General features: G+C 36.0%; 1 protein-coding gene across 2 annotated transcripts in view; it reads right to left on the bottom strand.

Moving 5' to 3' along the window:
- LOC306843622 (lysophospholipid acyltransferase 2-like) overlaps positions 1-18,610 on the bottom strand; it is a 28,026-nt gene extending 9,416 nt beyond the window's left edge. The window contains exons 1-4 of one of the 2 annotated variants that reach the window (XM_079375199.1): positions 18,315-18,610; positions 12,414-12,490; positions 5,000-5,145; positions 1,577-1,654 (exon numbers count right to left, since the gene is read on the bottom strand). In XM_079375199.1, coding sequence (XP_079231325.1) covers positions 1,577-1,654; positions 5,000-5,145; positions 12,414-12,449 — 260 coding nt within the window. In that variant the 5' untranslated portion in view covers positions 12,450-12,490; positions 18,315-18,610. The remainder of the gene's footprint in view (positions 1-1,576; positions 1,655-4,999; positions 5,146-12,413; positions 12,491-18,314) is intronic. The other variant, XM_079375198.1, reaches the window with a different exon arrangement.
- Between the last annotated feature and the right edge of the window lie 2,274 nt (positions 18,611-20,884).

The following is a 20,884-nucleotide window of genomic DNA, read 5'->3' as shown; positions in this document are numbered from 1 at the left end:
TTGAAAAATACAAATATATACTTTTTCCTTAATTCTTTTCAGCAAATCTCAAACAACTAGAAAAGTTATGGGTTCTTTGAATAGTGTTGTGAACAGTGAGGGTGGCCTTGGTGCCTTTTCCCATATCATAAAATAATTTGAACTGCAAATAATATTTAATGTCCATTTAATTATGCACTATATGTATGCTACTCGTGTAAGTAACTATCATTATAACATAAACCTTCACAAAACTCCTCTGTGTCCTCTGATCATGCTTTTTGCCAGGTCACTGGTTTGGTTTGATAGATACTAGTTAAGTTAAGTAGATATCTATAAGCTTAACTGTATATTCTGCTTTGTTTTCTGAGCCATGTCTAAGATGGTGAAAAAAGCGGTGTGGACCAGATGCTAACGCAGTGAATAAAAACAATAAGTGGTTTTCTGCTGTGCATGCAAACGTACTGACTGAGAGTTTAGTATAAAACATCCGCCACAAACAACTTCTGTTGTGTTCTGTTCACTGCACATGACAACAGAAGGTCAATTAGTCCAGTAATCGTGTGGTTTTAAAATGCAAGATCTTTTAATCTCACAGACAAAGGTAGGGAAAAGCAGATGAAGCTAGCTAGCAGAGACTAGCATAACAGAAGCTCCCAGTCATTCTCATTATTTCTTATACACACACACACTCGAGCTGTAGTGATGACACATTCAGCTCAGGTCCCCAGACACTGCAGGTGTGAGTACGAAGATAGACGAGGTGTGTGTGTGTGTGCTTTCCATTCAACAATGTGAGTGTATTTTGCAGATCTGCAAAACAGTTTGCCCCCTAAAGAATGCCAAAAATAGAATGATCTCAACCACTGTATGTTTTCCCAAAATGACACAACCAGTAACGTCAATAGCCTTCCTACACAACCCACCAACAGAAGACAGAAAAAGGATGAGGAAGAATTGTCTACCTCAACAACTGCCCCTGAATCATCCTAAAACAGTAATATCTCCTCATTTGAAACAAAATCTCCCTAAAGGGCCGTTTGGCAGAAGTCTGACATTGAGGCAGTTTTATATTTACCACCTAGTAAAAAGTTTCTGGCAGCTGGCAGGAGACAGCAGAGGGGAAATAATGGAAAATTTTATTACACCCGTGAGGACAGTGACTGATGGTCAGCGGGTGAACAGAATGATCTCTTTCTCATTATAATTATCTCTGGGTCAGTTTTCAAATCTTTCATCAGAAGAGTCGGGCTGTAAGAGAGGGGACGACTTCTATCAGCATTGACCTCAGTTCATCTTACGAATGAAAAGGGGGCCATGAAAGATTCGCTCACATCTGGGTTCTACCGAATTTAAAATAATGTAATGGTGTTCACATCCAGCTTTACTCCTGTGTTACGTATTTCCTAGTGAAACTGTATTATAAGCTTTAAGGCCATTTTTGTGCAGTCAACACAAGAAACGCTGCATTTGTTCAGCCAATTCATGGGCTCTTTAGTAGTAAACTCACTTTTGATTTAATGTTGCATTTAATGTTGAATTTAATGCACTTTTGAGTACTTTCAATATTGTTATAGTATTGAAATTACGGACTCACTTGTGCATGTGCTCGACTCCGGTCAGAATCATTATTCCATAAGTAATGCCACTCTGGAGCAGGAAATGAAGAGCATACCTGAAGAAGAGAGAGAAAATGTTGTTTCTATTAACACAGCACATTTTTGCTTCAGGATGACTATACAAGAAAGATTATTTAAATGATATTAACAAACTACATAGGTACTTCTTGAAAATGAAAGGGAGGACTCTAACTCTTAATATGGCAGGAACACAGTTACACCTTGCAGAACAGTATATAGTCTTTCTGATAGAGGTAAAGGCTGGATGTAAATACACTAAAAACTGTTTTAATGCTGATCCAGATAATGTGCCTAATCTAAGCTAAAGAAGAAAATCCCTTTTTTGGTTATTGGGTTTTGTTGCTGATTATAAATGTTATTGAAACATTGTCTTGACAAACAGTTTTTGAGATTTCGGCTTGTCCTCATTCAAGTAGAAAAGCTGAATTTGTTAGACTCAACAAAGGAAACTGCCTTCATGTAAAGAAAATAAACTTTATGGAAGCTTATCTGTAAGACACACTTAAACACACGCACGTACACAAACAGAGACAATTTAATAAGGGTTTGAAAAGATGCCACTAATTAGCAGCCAGTCAGACATGCATCTATCCTTTATTATCATGAGTATGGCCTATTGATCTGTTTGTCTTATTAAATAAGATGTTAATGAGTTCGGGATTTTAGTCGCCACCGACACATCAATACAAGCTTGTGTGTACCGACAGTCACAACACAGACACTAATGTTTCTAAAACTATGTTAGTATCGACAAGACTTTTTCTAATGTTACTCTCTTAATAAAATTAAAACACCAGCTGCTTCCTGGAAAGGTTTTCGCAAAGTATACGGGAATTGAAAAATCTAATTTTATAATTTTTTACTCACATTTTATTAGAATTATTATTATTATTAAATGTCATTACATGTAGCTATAGTAAATTAGATGATTAGACACAAAAAAAAATAATATAAGTATCTGAAGTATTTTCTGAATATGGAATATTGTGGAGGAAAAAGTGCAGCATTATGCAAGTGAAGTGAAGTATGGTGTCCCATACTTGGAATGTGTGCTCTGTATTTAACCCAAGTGCACACACACAGTAGTGAACACTAGGGCTGCAGCAATTCGTCGACATCACCGATTATGTCGATTATATATATATTTTTTTAAATACGTCGATTAGTCGACTCATCGCACCTTTAGCCACGCACATTGCGCGAGCCTGCAGTTATCCCTACTTAAGACTGTTTTTCTGCCATGTTTAACACAAACAAGACTCTAGAGCAGAAGGTAAGGCTAGTATGGCAACATCACTCCATAGAGCATTCTATTATTATACGACCGTCAGAACCGCATATATATAGCCGAACTGACGCCACGCTGTCAGGATTCACAGCTGCGCTGAATGAACGGAACACAGGACATCGAGTTGCCTATATAATCATGACGGGTTTAATTCACCCACAGAGACGGAGAAATGATTCGCGTTCATCTTAAGATCCACTGGAGCTGCCGTCAGTGCCGTGGGCGCGATCGCCGCTCGTGCCAAACGCGCTCTCTGCACTCGCTAACAAAAGCATTTAAAATCGTTGTTAATTGTTTAACTGTGTGTTGGACAGGACAAGCCTCGACTGGGCTCATTTATTTAAAAACGGGCTGTCAACTGTGATAAATCTTCCCGGTGTTATGACACCATTTTTGATTCTGTCACTCTAGTGTCCTGAATGTAGTTGTGACTTCAGCTGTTCATTCATAACAGATATGCATTCAAGCAGATGTTTTAATCTGCTGAATAAATAAAGCATCTTCAAAAGTCTCTCACCTGTAAGCAACTGCTTTCAGTCCCAAACAGTAACTGTGAATGCAGCCATAATGTTTATTTCTACTGATTGTATCACTGCCCTGTAATTCATTCTTTCTTTCCTTTTCTTTTTTATTAATTATATTGTTATTATTTTTCTTTTTCTCTTTTCTTATTTTTTATTTATTGTTATTATTTTCTCTCTTTTTCTTTTTGTTATTATTATTTATTTTTTGTAAAGTATTAATTATGAGAAAACGTTTGAATAAAATAAAAGATTAATACACTGTAAAAAGTGGAACGGACTATTTACTTTAAAAAAATATGGCAACAATATTACACTCAATATTTTTGAGTAGTTTTTAAGGCTTGGTTTTTTAATGGAATCTACCTGAATAAATCATGTAAAATCTCCTAAATTAATTAATCAACGACACAATGAATTTAATATAATTAGTGAAATGTGCTCATTTATTTTAAGTTGATTCTCAAAAGTCTGTGATTTTAAGTGAGGCCTGTTTGTATTTGACTGAGTTATTTTGTACATTTAAAAGACTGTATACAGCCAAACAGCTCAAATAGGAAAATACTTGAGAAATACTGGAAAGTACTGCACTAGCAAAGCTACTGCTCACTGAACAAGGCTTAATGCCTTAGAGTAGTATCCATAACCTTAAGCACTACTCTTCTGCACAATGGAAACTTCAATGTAACAGAAACTCTTTCAAATTTCATACATAACTGAACATTAAACATTAATAGATGTTTCCTGCTGGGAACTAACAATCACCTCTAAAATAAGTAGCGTTCTTTCCTTATTTTTTTTTTTTAGTTTAATCAGTTCCTCAATTCAAGCCTCAAAACTGCTCAAGTTTCCTTAAAAAAATGACTAAAACATCTCTTGGTTTGATTAGTAAAAAGTCCTCAATATTTTCTATACAACACTGAATCACAATTTCTTTAATGAAATACTCACTATTTTTAATTATCACCTTAATTTTTTTAATGAAAATTACAAGACCCATGATTCATTTTTTACGGTGTAGCAGAATTTACTGTTATTATTTATTGATAGTTTAACTAAAGAATTCATAAACTGATAAGAAAATAATAAATAGATTAATTGAAAAATAATCAATAGATTAGTCGACAATAAAAAAAATAATCGTTAGCTGCAGCCCTAGTGAACACCCAAAGCAGTGTCTGTGCATGACCTTTAAGCCTTATTTTAAAAAGATCATGTTTCCAAAAAAATGAATGAATAAAAAACTGGTTTAGTCCTATTATTGTCCTGTTGCACTGAGCTGAGGGAGTCATACAGGTGTATTTACAACTGAAACATACCACAAAATTTGATACTTGACAGTGTACTACAGATGTCAGCTTCAGCTCTTTTTATTGTCCTATAAACCGTTTGTTTATTCTGTATCAAATATCTGTCGTTTCACAGACTGCTACATTTTCTATTGATTGGCGTCTGTTGCATCTTTCTAGAATGTCACACCAGCACAAATCCTGCAGTCCAGCAGCAGGGAGTACAATCAAAAACTCGTTTCAGTTTCAATGCGGACACACAGAGAGGGATGCGATACTCACCAGCCAAAGCAGAAGAGTGCAAAGTAGATGCCCAGCAGTGTGGCCACCACATGCCGCACAAAAGGACTGGTCTTGCTGGGGTGCAGATAGAGCCTGAACCACACGGCCGTGAGCAGGGCACAGAGCTGACATACTACAAAGTTCACCTAAAAACAAAAGAAACATACAAAAAAACACAACTGATCATCAACTGAACTTATACCATCACGGCCAAAAGGCTGATACTTAGATGAGATGAATAACTTTTCAGATAGGTTTGTCACTTCTGAGGAATAGCCATTTTAATTTATTTAAATGCATTTTAAATTACATTAAAATATTTTCTTTCAGCTGTAAACATACAGCTTTTCGCTTTACAAGATGTTAATTTATGGATTGGAGCTGTGTGGATTGTTGTGATGTTTTTATCAGCAGTTTGAACTAGGGGTCGACCGATTATTGGCACCGATATTAAGCATTTTTATGATAATCGGCATCGGTCATTTTCAAAACCGATGTGCCGATAAAATTATTTAATTATGAAACGCGCTATTTGGCTCTGATGCAGCCTGTCGGAACTCACCACTCTGTGGCCTAGAGCAGTCTCCGCCCACCGCGCATCTGATTTGTTGAGAGTCAGGAGTCCGACCAATCAACGTGGAAGACTAAAGGCGCTCTCACACCGAAAGCGCTTGCTAACTGGTGCTGCTTCGTCACGCATCAGTTCTCTCTCAAAGGCAGCAGCAGCAGACCTTGCACAAGTTGCAATAAATTACAATCCACTACACTGAAGTTGTAAAAACCTCAATTTTGTCCATTTATGGTTTCCGAGATGGGGGAAACGCAGGGGGAATCGCGGAATCCAGTCATATGGAATTTACTGTATAACGCGGAGTCACGGAATTTGTCAAAGTTTGGATGAATTAATCAAAAGTAGGTCAGTACACTTAAATCGACTCATGATATGGACTATCTGTAAACATTAAGCTGCTAAAAGACTATTTAAATATGAATTCTGCATGTTCGGCGTGTCTCTGTATATGTGAAAGGCACAGACGCGCGGTTTTGACACACACACACACACACACACACACACACACTGAAGTGCGCGACGCTCGCGGTGTTTTCCGCATCTGCCATGTCACTAAATGAGGACATAAATACATGAACATCATCCCCAGAACTGCTCTGAGAGTTACTTCATGAGCATTTGACTGTTTCGTTTGAGTAAAACGATCGTCATATCATAAATAGGCTACAGAAACTTAAGAGGTCCTCATGGCAACCCGTCAAAATAAAAGTTCGGTTTATTTACTAATGCTACTACAATTATTACAACCTTTGTTTAAAAGAACAATCACAGAATACGCTATTTCTTACATGTTTTAATTTTAATAGTAAACACATTTGTTTGCCAAAAAATAGAGTTCAACTCTCATTTGATTAAAATATAAATTAAATTAATGTTTTATGCCTTCATTTGCACTGCTCTGTAAATGAAAACTAATGGAAATTACTGTCACATAGGCCAAGACTAAGATACTGTCACATAGGCCAAGATTAAGTTACTGTCACATAGGCCAAGATTAGGATGACGGAAATTGGGACATTTCAATAGGCTATTGAACCAAGTGAGCCTATAACAGGCTATTAGTGTTATAGTTTCATTAAAATAGTTGCGGTCTTCTTCGCAACTTCTACAATGGAGCTATGAAGACAATTAAATTATTTACACGTATTATATACATTGCGCTTTTTAAATTAATCAACTGATGTGCATTAGATGATGAATTGAATAGTCACCTCTTGTAGGTTATGATTTAGTCAACCGAAAATAATTAATGAAGAATTATGAGAGGTTATGCTATTACACATACATTTCTAACATGTAAATTATTGAAGCCAAATACTTACATTTCCCCAAGCTGTTTAGCTGTAGTATTTAGTATTCATAGGCTTAATCATGAAGCATGCAGTGGCCCCACTTTTAACTCTCTCTTTATATATTACCCTTATTGTAGATGGATGCATGGGGGAAGACAACAGTAAGAAGTGCATCCAACACTAGGGAAGGCTGTTTTTGTCAGAGCCCTTGTTATTCTTAATTTTGACATTCATTTTCATTTTTACACCAGACATATATATCGGTTCAATATATCGGTTATTGGTCTACTTGGTCTGTAATAATCGGTATCGGCATCGGCCCTGAAAAACACATATCGGTCGACCCCTAGTTTGAACTCATATTCTGACGGTACCCATTCACTGCTGAGGATCCATTGGTGAGTAAGTGATATAACGCTCAATTTCTCCAGTTCCAGAATTTCAATTTCACCAGTTTCTCCAAATGGTGAAGAAACAAACATCAAATAGGCTATATTCTGATATTCAGTGAATTCAGTCTATAGAAAAACTACAGTATTTGACACTGAAAACATGTCACTTTCCCCAGGTGTAAAGATTATTATTTAAAGACAATAGAATTTAGAAGAAATAATATGCAGTCAAAATCAAAACAAAGCACGACTAACAGGGTCAGAGAACAACGATTCAACACTGTTCCAGGAGAACGTCAGAAGGTTGGTAAGACTCAGTGAGGTTCCTGCAGTACTTCAGGACCCTGCAAGCCTTGTGACCTACTTAAAAGACAATGCCTTGAGCGTCACACTGACATGCTTCTCATGAAAGCCAAAGACATTCACAGCATGAGACTGGGAGTTGTTTCTTGACTGAAAACAGCTGTGAAATTTCTAATCATCTGAAGACAGATATATATCTTCAACCAAGTTTAAAAATTGTAATATCTGTACAGAGCTTTATTCCTATGCTTTATACATATAACAATCATCATAAGTCTGCAGAATAGCTACTTTTTTGGCATGTGTGGCACATTAAAGGGATAATAGATACTATGTACTGAAACAGACAAGGGTGGTCATCAAAACTCTAAATTGAATCTGCTAACAAAATAAACAGCGCCCTAACCAACAGGAATACGCTGATATTAAAATTCAGGTCAATAAAATAAGCTGATAACTACTTTCATGGAAACTGAAAAAATGGCCTTTAAAAATTTACATTCAAAACATAATAATATTATTACATAATAAAATATCTAAACATAGCCTAAAACCCAAAACTAAACTCAATTTTACTAAACTCTTTTTTATTACTATTTTGTTTTGTGTTAGTATTTTGTTAACTACAAACAAAGACCGAATTCACACAGCACACAATAAACTGTATTTCTGTCCTCATCAACTACTGCATTCAACGCCTGTAGAATAGCACTTCAGAAATCCACCACAACAAGGACACCGCTTGTTTTTGCGACATCCAGTACATCTGTCAAACGACCCAGCGTGGTCTCCAGACCAGACCAAGGGAATTATGGGAGTTTCTTGGCAGCATGCTTTAACTTATATGTATGTAGCACTAGCAATGCTGTATTGTAAACTCATCAAAAGATATCTCAAGCTCCAAGTAATCAATAAATCAGAAATCATGCTAAATGACAGATGACAGCACACTAATAGTATAAGAGAGCCATGTGTCTTTGAGATTACCTGAGCTGGATGTAACAAAAATCTGAATTGAAATCATGTCCCTGTGAATTAGGTTTACTACTTTCAAGTATTGCAACACTTAACCCCAACTGTACTGACAGCAAAGAACTGTCCATTATGCTGGTAAGATATTGAGTTAGTTATAATTATGAAGGCTTACATAATGACTCAGACACAACATAAAATAATCCTTGACAGATGAAGGATTATCAGTCAGTTTTGACAGAGGCTTGTTTGCCAACTTCTTTCACTTTCTTTGCAGACTTCCTGTTGCTCTCTCACTCAATTTAATCTGTCCATCTGTCACAATTGCAGCAAGCACACACAATACACTAAATAAGCCAGTTAGTTAGTTATAGGAAATCACACAGCTAAAAGGTCAGAATCAGTCATAAATGTGCCATCAATAAAGAAAGGCCTTGTAATATCTCCACAAAATTAGATAAATCATAAATATTCAACACCAGCACGTTCATGATGGCCCAACAACATAACAGTCTTGAGCTATAGCCACAGTGACAAACATTTCACCACAAAGCCACAAGTCACACAACAGCATTTTAGCTGCATTGTGGTAAGACAAATCATACTAATAATTCATAACATAGTTAGTGTCTCCAAAAGAAAGCTCAACCTCATTTCAATTTGCAGTGGCAGACTGCTTTCTGATTCTCAGCACTCAGTAAACAGAGAGCACATCCTGCTTAGATTTAGACTTTCAGAGAAAAGGTGCCATGAAAGATGACACCAACTCAATATATCAAAACAGATTATAAAGCATGGTCTCATATAAGAACTCAAGGTTAAGGGCAGTCAAGGAGAGAGGAGAGGGCAGAGGGGCTCGAGCAAACATTTGTACAGAAGAACATTAAAAAGGCTCATTCACAAGCTCTGCCTTAACAGCCAGTTGTAAATGAAAGAGGCTGGAAAACAAAAACCCTGGAAAAACAGGCCAAGTTACTGAACTCGATAACACCTATCTGAAGCAGATGCTGGTAAACTTTTGACATTCTGACACAACAACATAAGCCCATTTCTGTGTAATTACTGCTTTATCATTTTGCAAAAAGTTCTTGATAAAAGGACTTCTAGTTAAACTATTTAATTGGGGTGATTTAATGCAATCATAAAAGCGGAGTAATTTTCTGTGCTAGAACATAAGGGAATTTATGGAAACTCCTTTGTGATTTCTCATAAGAAGAAGAAATTTTTGTTGCTCTTATTCCATAAATTATTCGACGGCCATTTTAATCACCGTATTAACTGAGAAGTACTGTTGAAAACAAAGACAAAACTGGAACTGGGTCATTTATTTGTCTTTAGCGTTATTAGAGTCATTTTAAAGTTAGTTATATAAAACTAAATATATCAATGATCAATCGATATTCTGATGCTTATGCCAAGCATAGAATAAACAAGCAAAAAACTATTGTCCCTGTGTCCCATAACGTATTGTCAAAGTATGTTGGATGCCTAAAGTGTATTATCCAATACCAAGTGACATGAGGAACTCAAATAACAGCCTTGAACCTGCTCACCTTCATCAATAACTCAGCACGCCTGCACTGCTTCATGTTGACGTGTTACTGTTCCTATGAAGCAAGCTAGCCAGAAAAGTTGGACCTCTCTTTGATTCTGTCTCTCTCTATCTTCTTTAATTAATGATCCTTGATGCGTCTCATTACATTTCTAGTCTCCTTTATGTCCAGGTTACCTGTTGCCTGATCTCCAGTGTCACTGCAGAGGAACCTGAGCAGAGGTCCTCATCACCTCCGAGCACAGGCTAAAGCTGTCTGCACCCCACTGGAGATATAACTACATCCGAGAATCTGCCAAACCCACAAATTCTGATAAGCAGCAGATGAATCTGATTGCTTTCTGTACGTGTGTGACTCAGAGGCAGAGGAGCGTGCTTATGCTTGGCTAGAAATATCCCGGAGATTCATCAAGGTCAGCTGAAGCAGGGAAAGCGAAAGGCCTCTACACTTCATCAGGTGGTGAATGCCACCGCTGAGATGCTAAATGTGCCAATTGTCAGAACAAATGAAATTGAGATTGAACACAGAGAATGAATAAAAGAACAGGGGATTTCAAAAGTACTTGGTGATTTTAGCAAGAATGTAAAGTTTTTTGACAAAAGAGAAATACTGCAGAAAATGTGCACTGATAAATACCACAATAAGTCTTGAGGGATGTACTGATGAAGTAACTAGGGTCAATATTAATTTCAAGCTTACACAAAATCAAACAATGTCTGTCAGCAAAGCACAACAAATGTTAATGTGTAAATCAAGAAACAACAACAGCAAAAAAAAATTAATTTCTGCACTCGTTGTAGTGAACATATAAGCTGTATATGTGGGTTTCACACTTACATTTAAAGTACTACATTTAAAAACCTTCACATTTCATGTTGTTTAGCAAAAATTGCTACATTCAGCTGAGCTTTGCATACTATGGCATATTTATGGTGTTCTATGTTAAATGGTCTGTATGATGAGTAAAAATAATTATAATAATTATTGCTTCAATTATAGCAATTTAGTTTAGGAGGGACAACCTGATTGGCTGACCAATAAGCAAAAGGGAAAGCATTTGGGAAACCCGTTTAAGAACAATCACTATTTTTGCAGTTCCTTTTGGTATCGCTAGAGGCGCAAAGATGACACACTTCAGTTTAAAGTGCGTCGGCTTTTTGTGGCAATCCTTGAGAAGCCTGTTGCTAGGACACGGCCTTCCTAAAAATAAAAGAGGACACTGAGGTGCAGAATGAAAGCTGCCCGCTGCAGTCATCAGTCTTTTCAGCCGTCACTGGCCACACACTTGACCTGATTGATTTGCTCTCTATTCCGAGCACTTCTATGGAGATCAAAGGAAAGTAACCTTTTTCATATCTCTTGCAGTGATATGCAACTGAAACCCAATTACATTTTTATTCTGCATGAGATATAATGTGATATAGAGCAGGAATATTTTCCCTCTTAGTACTGTAGATCACATTCATCTGGTTTAACTTCAAGTTAAGATTTTGAACATCACTAAGCAAACCACACACAACAAAAATTACAAGCGTGAACAACAATAAATAAGTTTATTATTGGTTTATATATATATATATATATATCTTGAATGTTTTAATTAGAGGTTGACCGATATGAATGGCTGATGATGATAAAGCAAATATACGATTATATAATAGAGCAATATTTAATTTAATGTTAGTAAATGCACATTAATTGCTGAAATTAAATTTATATTTATTTTACATAATACTTACAAAATAATTCATTAGAATTAATTAGATATAATTCAAAATGAATAAATTAAAAACAAACTTTCTGAACTTGCTAAAAAAGAAATATTTAAAATAAACAGGTAGCAACTTCTTGCTCGATTCTGTAATCCTATTATAATATTTTTCAATAAGGAACTGAGGAAAGCATAAATAAATAAAGTAAACATTCTAACCAACAGCATACTCAGTAATCACAAGCACTACGATTTTCACCAAAAAAAAAAAAAAAAAAGTTACGCTAATTTAGGTATGCAGTGAAAATGACATTAATATGTTACACAAAAACAGTATGAAAATAGGATGAACTAATGAAAATAGGAGCACTAGTGTCTAAGCTCAGGCAGTGCTGTCAAAATAAAAGTCACACTTCCGACACTTATTTGAAAAAAAGAAAAACGTATGGGCTAATGATGACAATTAAAAAATGCCAAATATTGGCCGATAATAACGGCTTTGACAATATATTGGTTGACAGACTGATAGCTTGATTACTCCGCTAACTGTTGACTAAAATGTGCTAATGCAACAGATCATTAATACAACATTATTGCTTCCAAATATAACAACAGAGTACCTGCATTTTTCTTTGTGCTTTCAAATGTAATTTCATACTCCCATTTTCCTTCCAGCGCCCAGTCACAGATCCAACATCTGAAATCAAACCTTTTATCAATCCTTCTTCGTAGCCATGAGGGTGCATCATAACATTTAAGCAAGAAGCATTTGTGGTAGGGTAAGCTAGCTCTACTACACTTAACCCATTAATCTCCCTAACCAAATGCCTGACCTTGGCTATGCCATTGGAATTACATGACAAGCAGTTAGCTGATGATTAAATCGCTCTCGAGCACTAAGTGCTCCCACCAAACAGTGCATTAGATACTCAATTATTTATCGGTGCTGCTAATGCACATGGTGCACTCATGCTACCATCAAATGAGCAGGTAAGGTTAACCATTACATAACACTAAGCCCTTGACTCTACAGTGAAATCTGGAGGAGATGGAACACTCCAATAAGAGCTTCCAAAGCAACACATAATAGATATTAAGTTTGAATGAGCTTATGTCTTTGGTATGCAAAGGCAAAAATTGGTTAATTTATCTTAGAAATGGACTGGAATTGGAGTGGAATGGATATCAGTTATCCTTGCTTGCACTTAGCATCAGTTATAGATCCAATGATCTTATTATTACATTTAGATGGATTCTACAGAGCTCTTCATGCCACAGGATTGGCCACAAAAACTTTCAAAGAAAGAGATTTCATGCAACAACATTTCACAAAATACTTTGAGATAAAATGTCATTTCTAATCATTTTTATCAATTTCAAAAAGCTTAAAAAGACTAAAATATAAAACAATTAGGAGTCCTTTTTGGGCTCTTTATGTATTAGGGATACACAATATTAAAACATGTATTTTGATGTTATGTTAATAAGTGATAAACAACAGATAATGGCAAAGATAATCTTAATGCACAAATTTAAAGTCAATATCAACTGATATGGATTAATTAATTTAAAAAAAAAATGTAATCGACTCATAAGATATAGCTTTTAAAAATAATTCTTCCACTTTTTGAAAACGTGTTCCATTCTGCTGTGCTCCATCTGCTGTTTATGAAGGCAAGAATGCATTACATGTGAATGCCTGATTTTTTTAAATGTATAGCTTTTCACAAAAAAAGACCTTTAGAATAATCACTCTCTGTACATGTCTGTATTTGGATTTTAAGGTATTTGAAGTGTTTTTAAATGTCTCTTAGTTAAAAGATTTATACGGCCAACCTTTGGCAGCACACATAATTCTTGGATAGGCCTTGTTTGTTATGTAATCCACAAAATAGCAATGTGGCAACGCTTGGATTTGTTTTCCTCCAGCACATGAGTGAAAATGCTGAGTTACAGAGTAAACCGCAGTCTCTAAAACACTTTCACGCTAGGATTCTTATACCCTGGAGACCTGCTAAATTAATCTGCATCTTCTGAGAGACTCAGAGAGCCCACTGCTCCACATTACTCAAAATAAAAAATTATCAAGCAGTTTCCAAATTAAGTGAGCATCATGCCAATTTAGGAACCAAAGAAACATGTGACTCACTGAATAGCCTAAACATCCAGAATGAGTTAGAAATCATTGAATTAATGAATTATTGTTTCCTCAACTACATGTGAATAACACCCAAATCAACCTCTAAATCAGCTCATTTAAATCAATTATTGAACACCATTGTTTCCATTAGGATCCCCATGGGAATAATGGTCTCTCCTTGAGCAATTAGCAAAGTGCACTGAGGCTTCCTCTTCCAGCGAGAGAGCAGAAGATCAGGGCTCAGAAACAAAATCAACTCAAAACTACTGGTTTTACTTAAGCTGTTAGTTGCTATAAAGATGCACATGTAGCGAGCAAATGCTCTGAGATCAGCATTTCATATGATTTATTAGCATAAGCCTTAAACTCAATCAAACCGGCGAAGGCTCCACAGATCAGGTACACAAGCGCTGACTAATGAATTTGGAGGCCTGCACAACAATACACACGGGTGTTATTTGCATTAATGAGGCATGGGGTCTTTGTTAAGCAAAAGTCAGTTATTGTTGCATTGTTAGATAAGAAAACCTCCTTCCACTTCACCTGTTCATTCAGCCCAAGAAACCAACACCTCTCACAGTCAAATGGTTAAGCGGAGCATAAAATGTTAACATGCCACTTCTTGATTCACTAAAGGTCTCAGCAATCCATCCATCTCTGAGCACTGAATACACCAGGGATGTACCGACGTGGAAATTCTGGCTAATACCAACAATCATTTTGACGTCATGGCAGATAATCAAAAATGATAGATAGAAAATTCTATGTCATCTTGGTTAAAAAAAAAGAATTAAAAAAAAAAAATTGTTTTAAATGAATTGATTGCTGAATACACCAGGGATGCACTAATATGGAAATGTTGGCTGATACCAATAATTATTTGAATTTTAATGTCATGACAGGTAATCAATAAATGGCAAATACTGTATATAATATATATTCAATATTTCTTTGTAAAAAATAAAAATAAAATTACACTAAAAATAAAATCAATAGTTTAACATGCTATAATTGAACTGATCACTAAACGCACCAGGGATGCACCTATATGGAAATTTTGGCCGATGCCTATAACTATTTTGATATTATGGCTGATAATCATGCCAAATATATAAAACTGTACACTACTTTGATTACAATTAAAAACAAAACACTAAAAATAAAATCTATAGTTTAAAAAACTATAACTTATAACTGAAAACCAATATGGACATTTTGACTGATACAATATAATTTTGTATTGGCTGCCATTAGATATAAATCTACATATTGTTAGGCTGATTACAAACAAAACACAACAAAACAAAACAAAAAACAAACATTCACCTTAAAATCCAGATTTCTGCACATGCTACAAACTACATCAAGCATCAAATAAAGTGGGATACTTAAAACAGATACGAACCAACTTTCTTTCTTTTATTTTACCTATTCGTGTTAAACATAAGATGGAACAGATGCCTCAACTTTTGGTATCACTAACAAATCACATATTGGCCGATACAGATACGACCACAACACCAGATCTGCAACCCCAAACCCCCCCACCCCCTCAATTTATATCAGTGGTCAAGTTAAAGGAGCACTCCACTTTTTTTGGAAATAGGCTCATTTTACCACTCCCCTAGAGTTAAACAGTTGAGTTTTACCATTTTTGAATCCATTCAGCTGATCTCCGGGTCTGGAGGTAGCACTTTTAGCTTAGCTTAGCATAGTTCATTAAATCAGATTAGACCGTTAGTATTTGGTCATCAAACATGATCCATATCGGCCTAGAAAATTGCAACTTTTAATTTTCCGTCGGTCTCAGTACATGATGTAACTACAGAAGTCAAGTTTTAAATAGGAAAATGATCGAAACTCTTTGGTCATTTTTGAGTGAGATGCTAATGGCCTAATCCGATTCAATGATCTATGCTAAGCTAAGCTAAAAGTGATACCGCCAGACCCTGAGATCAGCTGAATGGATTCAAAAATGGTAAAACTCAACTTTTTAACTCTTGGAGGCTTGGAAAATTAGCCTATTTCCAAAAAAAGTGGAGTCTTCCTTTAATATTAGTAATAATATTATAATAATAATAATAATAATAATAATAAACTGTCAGTTCTGAAGCCAAAGATCACAAGATTCTACCGAAGAGATTTTTGCTTTAGGCCTTGACCTTTTGACCCAACCATGCACGGCTGTGAAATGGCATGTTCTTGATGTGAATATTAAAAGCCCTGAAGCTGGTGACCTGCTGTGACCTCAGAATAACACTGATAAAATGTGCTGTCATTTGATGAATGCAGCTGTAATGTGTACAAAACAGAACAGAACAGAACAAGACATACTTTTGTAGAGGGAACGAGGGAAATTGTCTGATCCAAACTAACCACAAACTGCACAAGAGACAAAAGGCATTAGAGACCCTCTCTCTTTTAGGCCCAAGTGTAACAGGAGTCCAGTGTCTGGCAGAGGGAGAGCAATGCTAGCCGAGTACTGCTCACATTACAGTCTGTTCTCACTTTAGAGTTATTCTCCATCAACACGACACCTTAGAGGTGGTAACTTTTCTACGAAACCTACATCTAAAATGTCTATATATGGAACATAGGCTACCATTCCATTGTTTGGGGTCTGGATGATTTTCTTTTTTTTTTTAAAGAAATTTATACTTTTAATCAGTAATATGCAATCATAGTTTCCACAAAAACTGTTTGCAGCAGTGATGATAATAATGAATATTTTTGAGCACCAAATCAGGATTTTAGAACAATTTTTGAAGGATCATGTGACACTGAAGAGTAACTTCAGCTTTGACATCACACAGTTATTTTAAACTGTAGTAATACTTCATGATATTATTGTTTTAGTATATTTTACTATATATATATATATAATCATATAAAAGCAGCTTTTTTGTGCATAAGAGATCTTATGAATAAAAAATCTTATATATATATATATATATAAAAAAATAAATAAAAAAATCACACTGACCCCAAACTTTTGAACAGAATATTTGCCTTCCATTTGCAGTAAAAGTATATGCACAGACAGCTCCATCTCTTCAAATGTCTTTACTAAAATCCTCTCTGTACTAAATCAATATAGAAGCTAACATACATAAATGTAATAAATCACCACTCTTGCCCATTTTGGTGTTTGGTTTCATGGTTTCATAAAACCAGTGTCTGAACAATCCACATAATCACCAAGAAATGCTCAAGACATTTTTTTACAAAGTAGGATATTGCATAAAACTATGGCTGGCTTGTGTCCATCCTTCAATAAAATCTTGTCAATCATTTGGTCAGAGCTAAAGGTTTAAGGTTAAGATGCTTTTAAACAAAAATCCCAAATGAACATCTATCAGTTACCTCTCTGAAATATTTCAATGAGAAAGGTAATCAGCATCTATCTTCATAATATGACTTACACTCCCATAAGCCTCTGTCCCTGACCTTAGGTCATGGCTGTTGGTTTCTTTGGCATCTCATTTAAATATAGCTATACAATACAGGTACAAGCTATTTACAAATCAATAAATGTAGACTTGTAAAAATGGCCACTGCAGATGTAAATGCTTGCAATGTAGGCCTAATAGATTTTCTTCCCATCTATCATGATAACAAATCTTTAATTCACCAGAAATGTTTTGATATGATATTTATCAATAAAGAGAAATCCAACAATCAAAGCATCCTGTTAAAATTGCGTCAGTATTTCCTGGTGAAAATGACACCACATTATTGACCATGCAATGTAATTTCACTGAATTTGCAATGTCTTTTAGAGAACACAGATTAAAAACAAGACAATTACCCAAGCTGCCATTCTCTATGGTACACACAGAGCCTATCATGGTCATCCCAAAATGCTGTCTACATAGACAACTTACTAGGCTACGAGCAGCATCCCACATGTAAACATTTTCCTGTGCAATATATGTTAACTTTAAGCAAACAGAAATGATAACCACAAAAAAACACACCTTTAAAAAGACTCTCTTGGATAGCACGACATCGTGACGCTTCCAAAAAGTGCCTGACACTGACTAGTGTTTTTTCTCCCCTGTATTATATGATCTATGCCAACATTAATCTAGGTTGTATTATATGAATTAAATTCGCTAATATCCACATTTGCAAATCCTCGAGCAGGATTTCACGAGCACACCATCAACTCTATCCGACGGAAATAAGCGATTGCTCAGGAAGACGTCATGAATTTCGGGGGGAAACATTAAAAATGCAACGTTTTCATTGTCCTTACCAAATGTTTTCGTGCACAGCCTATAAAGGATTTGTAGAAGGACCTGAATGCCAATGAAAGCGGTGATGAGGGGTTTTGTGCCTCCAGTACTCATTTCACAAAATAGAAATAACAGAAATGTACCTGATCTAACGGGAGGTTGGTTATCTCGCTTATTGGCTGGAGTAAGTTGGATCCGGTGCAGGCCGATATCGTCTCAGTAGCCATGTTTCGCTATTGTATTAGTCCTGTGCTGTTCTCTCTATGACAGTGGCAGCCCAGCTCGCCCTGATTCAATCCCACACACATCCACATCCACCTCTGGCGAGACTGTTGCTGCTTGCTGCTGTCCACTGCTGGTAAAAAACGGCAGTACAACACCCCACAGTCCGACAAACGCATTTGCAAATCCTACTACAGTGAAGGCTTGACTCATGAATATTAATTACGCAACTTGGCGTTCGGCCGACCTGATTGGCTAAAAGGCAGACGTTGGTAAAAGGGTGCCAGACTTCACTTTGATGGAAGTCCGACTCATTTCCGCGAAACTTTTGAACACTTCCTTTAAATTAACTTCCTCAATTAGTTTTTCGTTTTAATGAACGTTTCTTAATGGTTGTTTTGTTTTAATGGACGATTCAGCTGTTCTGTTTACAACTGTATATCTGTTCAAAACGTACATTATTGTCTTGCTCCCTGCCATGTGATATATTGTAAGTATGTTACATCTGTTTATAATAAAAATATATATATAAAAAAAAAAGCTGTTCTCTTTAAGCCAGCATCTGCTCCGATCTGAAATATATCAAAAGCCGTTATTGTGTTTTATTTTCAAGTTTTGTTTATTAATGTACTTTTATAAGATTTATGTTAATTTAATCATTTACATTTACAATGAGACGAAAATTATGTTTAATGTTTTGTATTAATAAATTGCTATTTATGCTATTAAAACAAACTCTGCTTCATACATCTGTGGATATAATCAAGTCATAAACATGTGCAGTATCCAGTACGTGTTTTTGTTGTTTGGTTAGAATGTAAATTGTTAAATGAGTATGTGAAACGGGAACATATAAATGTTATACTATATATATATGCAACATTTGCACATACATGTATATACTGAAAGATAATACAGTATGCAAATGAAATGTTGACACACGCCTATATCAAATATTAATACATCTACGTAAACAAAACAAAAAAACAAGACAATGCAGACATTAAAAAGGATGCAGTGTAGTAGAAAATCAGGTGCGCTTATCCAATAGAGAAAACAAGAAGCAGACAATTAAATCGTTTGATTGGTTCAGACGGGATTACGTGATATCGTGTTTTGCGTTTCCTCTCGTGGTGTGTAAACATTGCACATGCACGTTGATCTGATTGAATGTAGCGAAATAATCTGGCAGTGTGTTGCGACCATAGACGATGGTGAAGTGTGTGGTTCAAGGATGCATAACCACAGTGATCTCAGACCGGGAGAGCAATCGGGCCGTCCGCGCAAGAGGTTTTTCAGCATTCCCAAAGACAAGGCCCGAGTGAAAGTGTGGTTGGCCACTTTACGGGACACTAAGCACGAAATCACAGATCAACATCAGATATGCGAGGATAATTTCCTGAGCCATCCCTATTATGCCCCCATTAGAGGGACAGGGGTTCTGAAATATTCCAAGTAGGGCGGCGCTGGGCGGAGCATATATGAATATTCATGAGTTTCCTGTTTCGCGTTAAAGCGCCACTGAAAATATTGACTGTGTTCAGAATAAGAAATGCTTCAAAGTGTGATGAAGTTCAGCAGGGATTCAGGCTACTGTTAATTTAGGCACAACAGAATAGTGTGTAGATTGTGTCGTATGTTATGTTTAATTATTACAGCTATTTGTTGATGTGCCTGAGGATACACTCCAACTTACTGAGCCAACTAACATTTTTGTTTATGTAGCCTACCTAATTTATTTTGACAATCTTTAAAACTGTTAATAACTGATATAAATGTATCTTTGCTGTTGTTGACATCATAAAGTTTCAGTTGTGATCATTCTGTGGTGTTTCTTATTGTTTGCTCAGTTGGTAGCTTATATAGCCTAACATCAACCCAACTTTAGTAATAAATTCATGTTTTTGTAATATATTTAAATTGTAATATAAACAGTGTTCCAAATGGTTAGAAACATGGTGTGATGATAAAATTTAAAATTATTATGTGACTATTTAGCATTTATGAATACAATAAAGACAGCAGGTTACAAATGTGTGTAGAAAAGACAATATAACCTAACCCTTCCTCTATTTCTATTCTATTCTATTCTATTCTATTGACTGAATGGCTAGATGAGTGGTGCACACTGGACACTGCTGGTTTGTTTCACTCTGTGATGTCTGTTGTTCTATTACACTATAAGAGAGTGGATTTTTTCCTTTAAGATTGAAAGTTAAATTCAATGTCTCGCCAGGTAATATATCTTCAGGATGGAAAGATCATTTATTTAAACTCATGCACAGAAGTCGTGGCCTAATGGTTAGAGCGTTGGACTCGTAATCCAAAGGTTGTGGGTTCGAGTCTCAGGCCGGCAGGGATTGTAGGTGGAGGGAGTAAATGTCCAGCGCTCTCTCCACCCTCAATACCACGACTGAGGTGCCCTTGAGCAAGGCACCGAACCCTCAACTGCTCCCCGGGCGCCGCAGCATAAATGGCTGCCCTGCTCCGG

Source organism: Barbus barbus, assembly GCF_936440315.1.
Source record: "Barbus barbus genome assembly, chromosome: 24".
NCBI classification, from domain to species: domain Eukaryota; kingdom Metazoa; phylum Chordata; class Actinopteri; order Cypriniformes; family Cyprinidae; genus Barbus; species Barbus barbus.
This window is presented reverse-complemented; position numbering and strand designations above follow the sequence as displayed.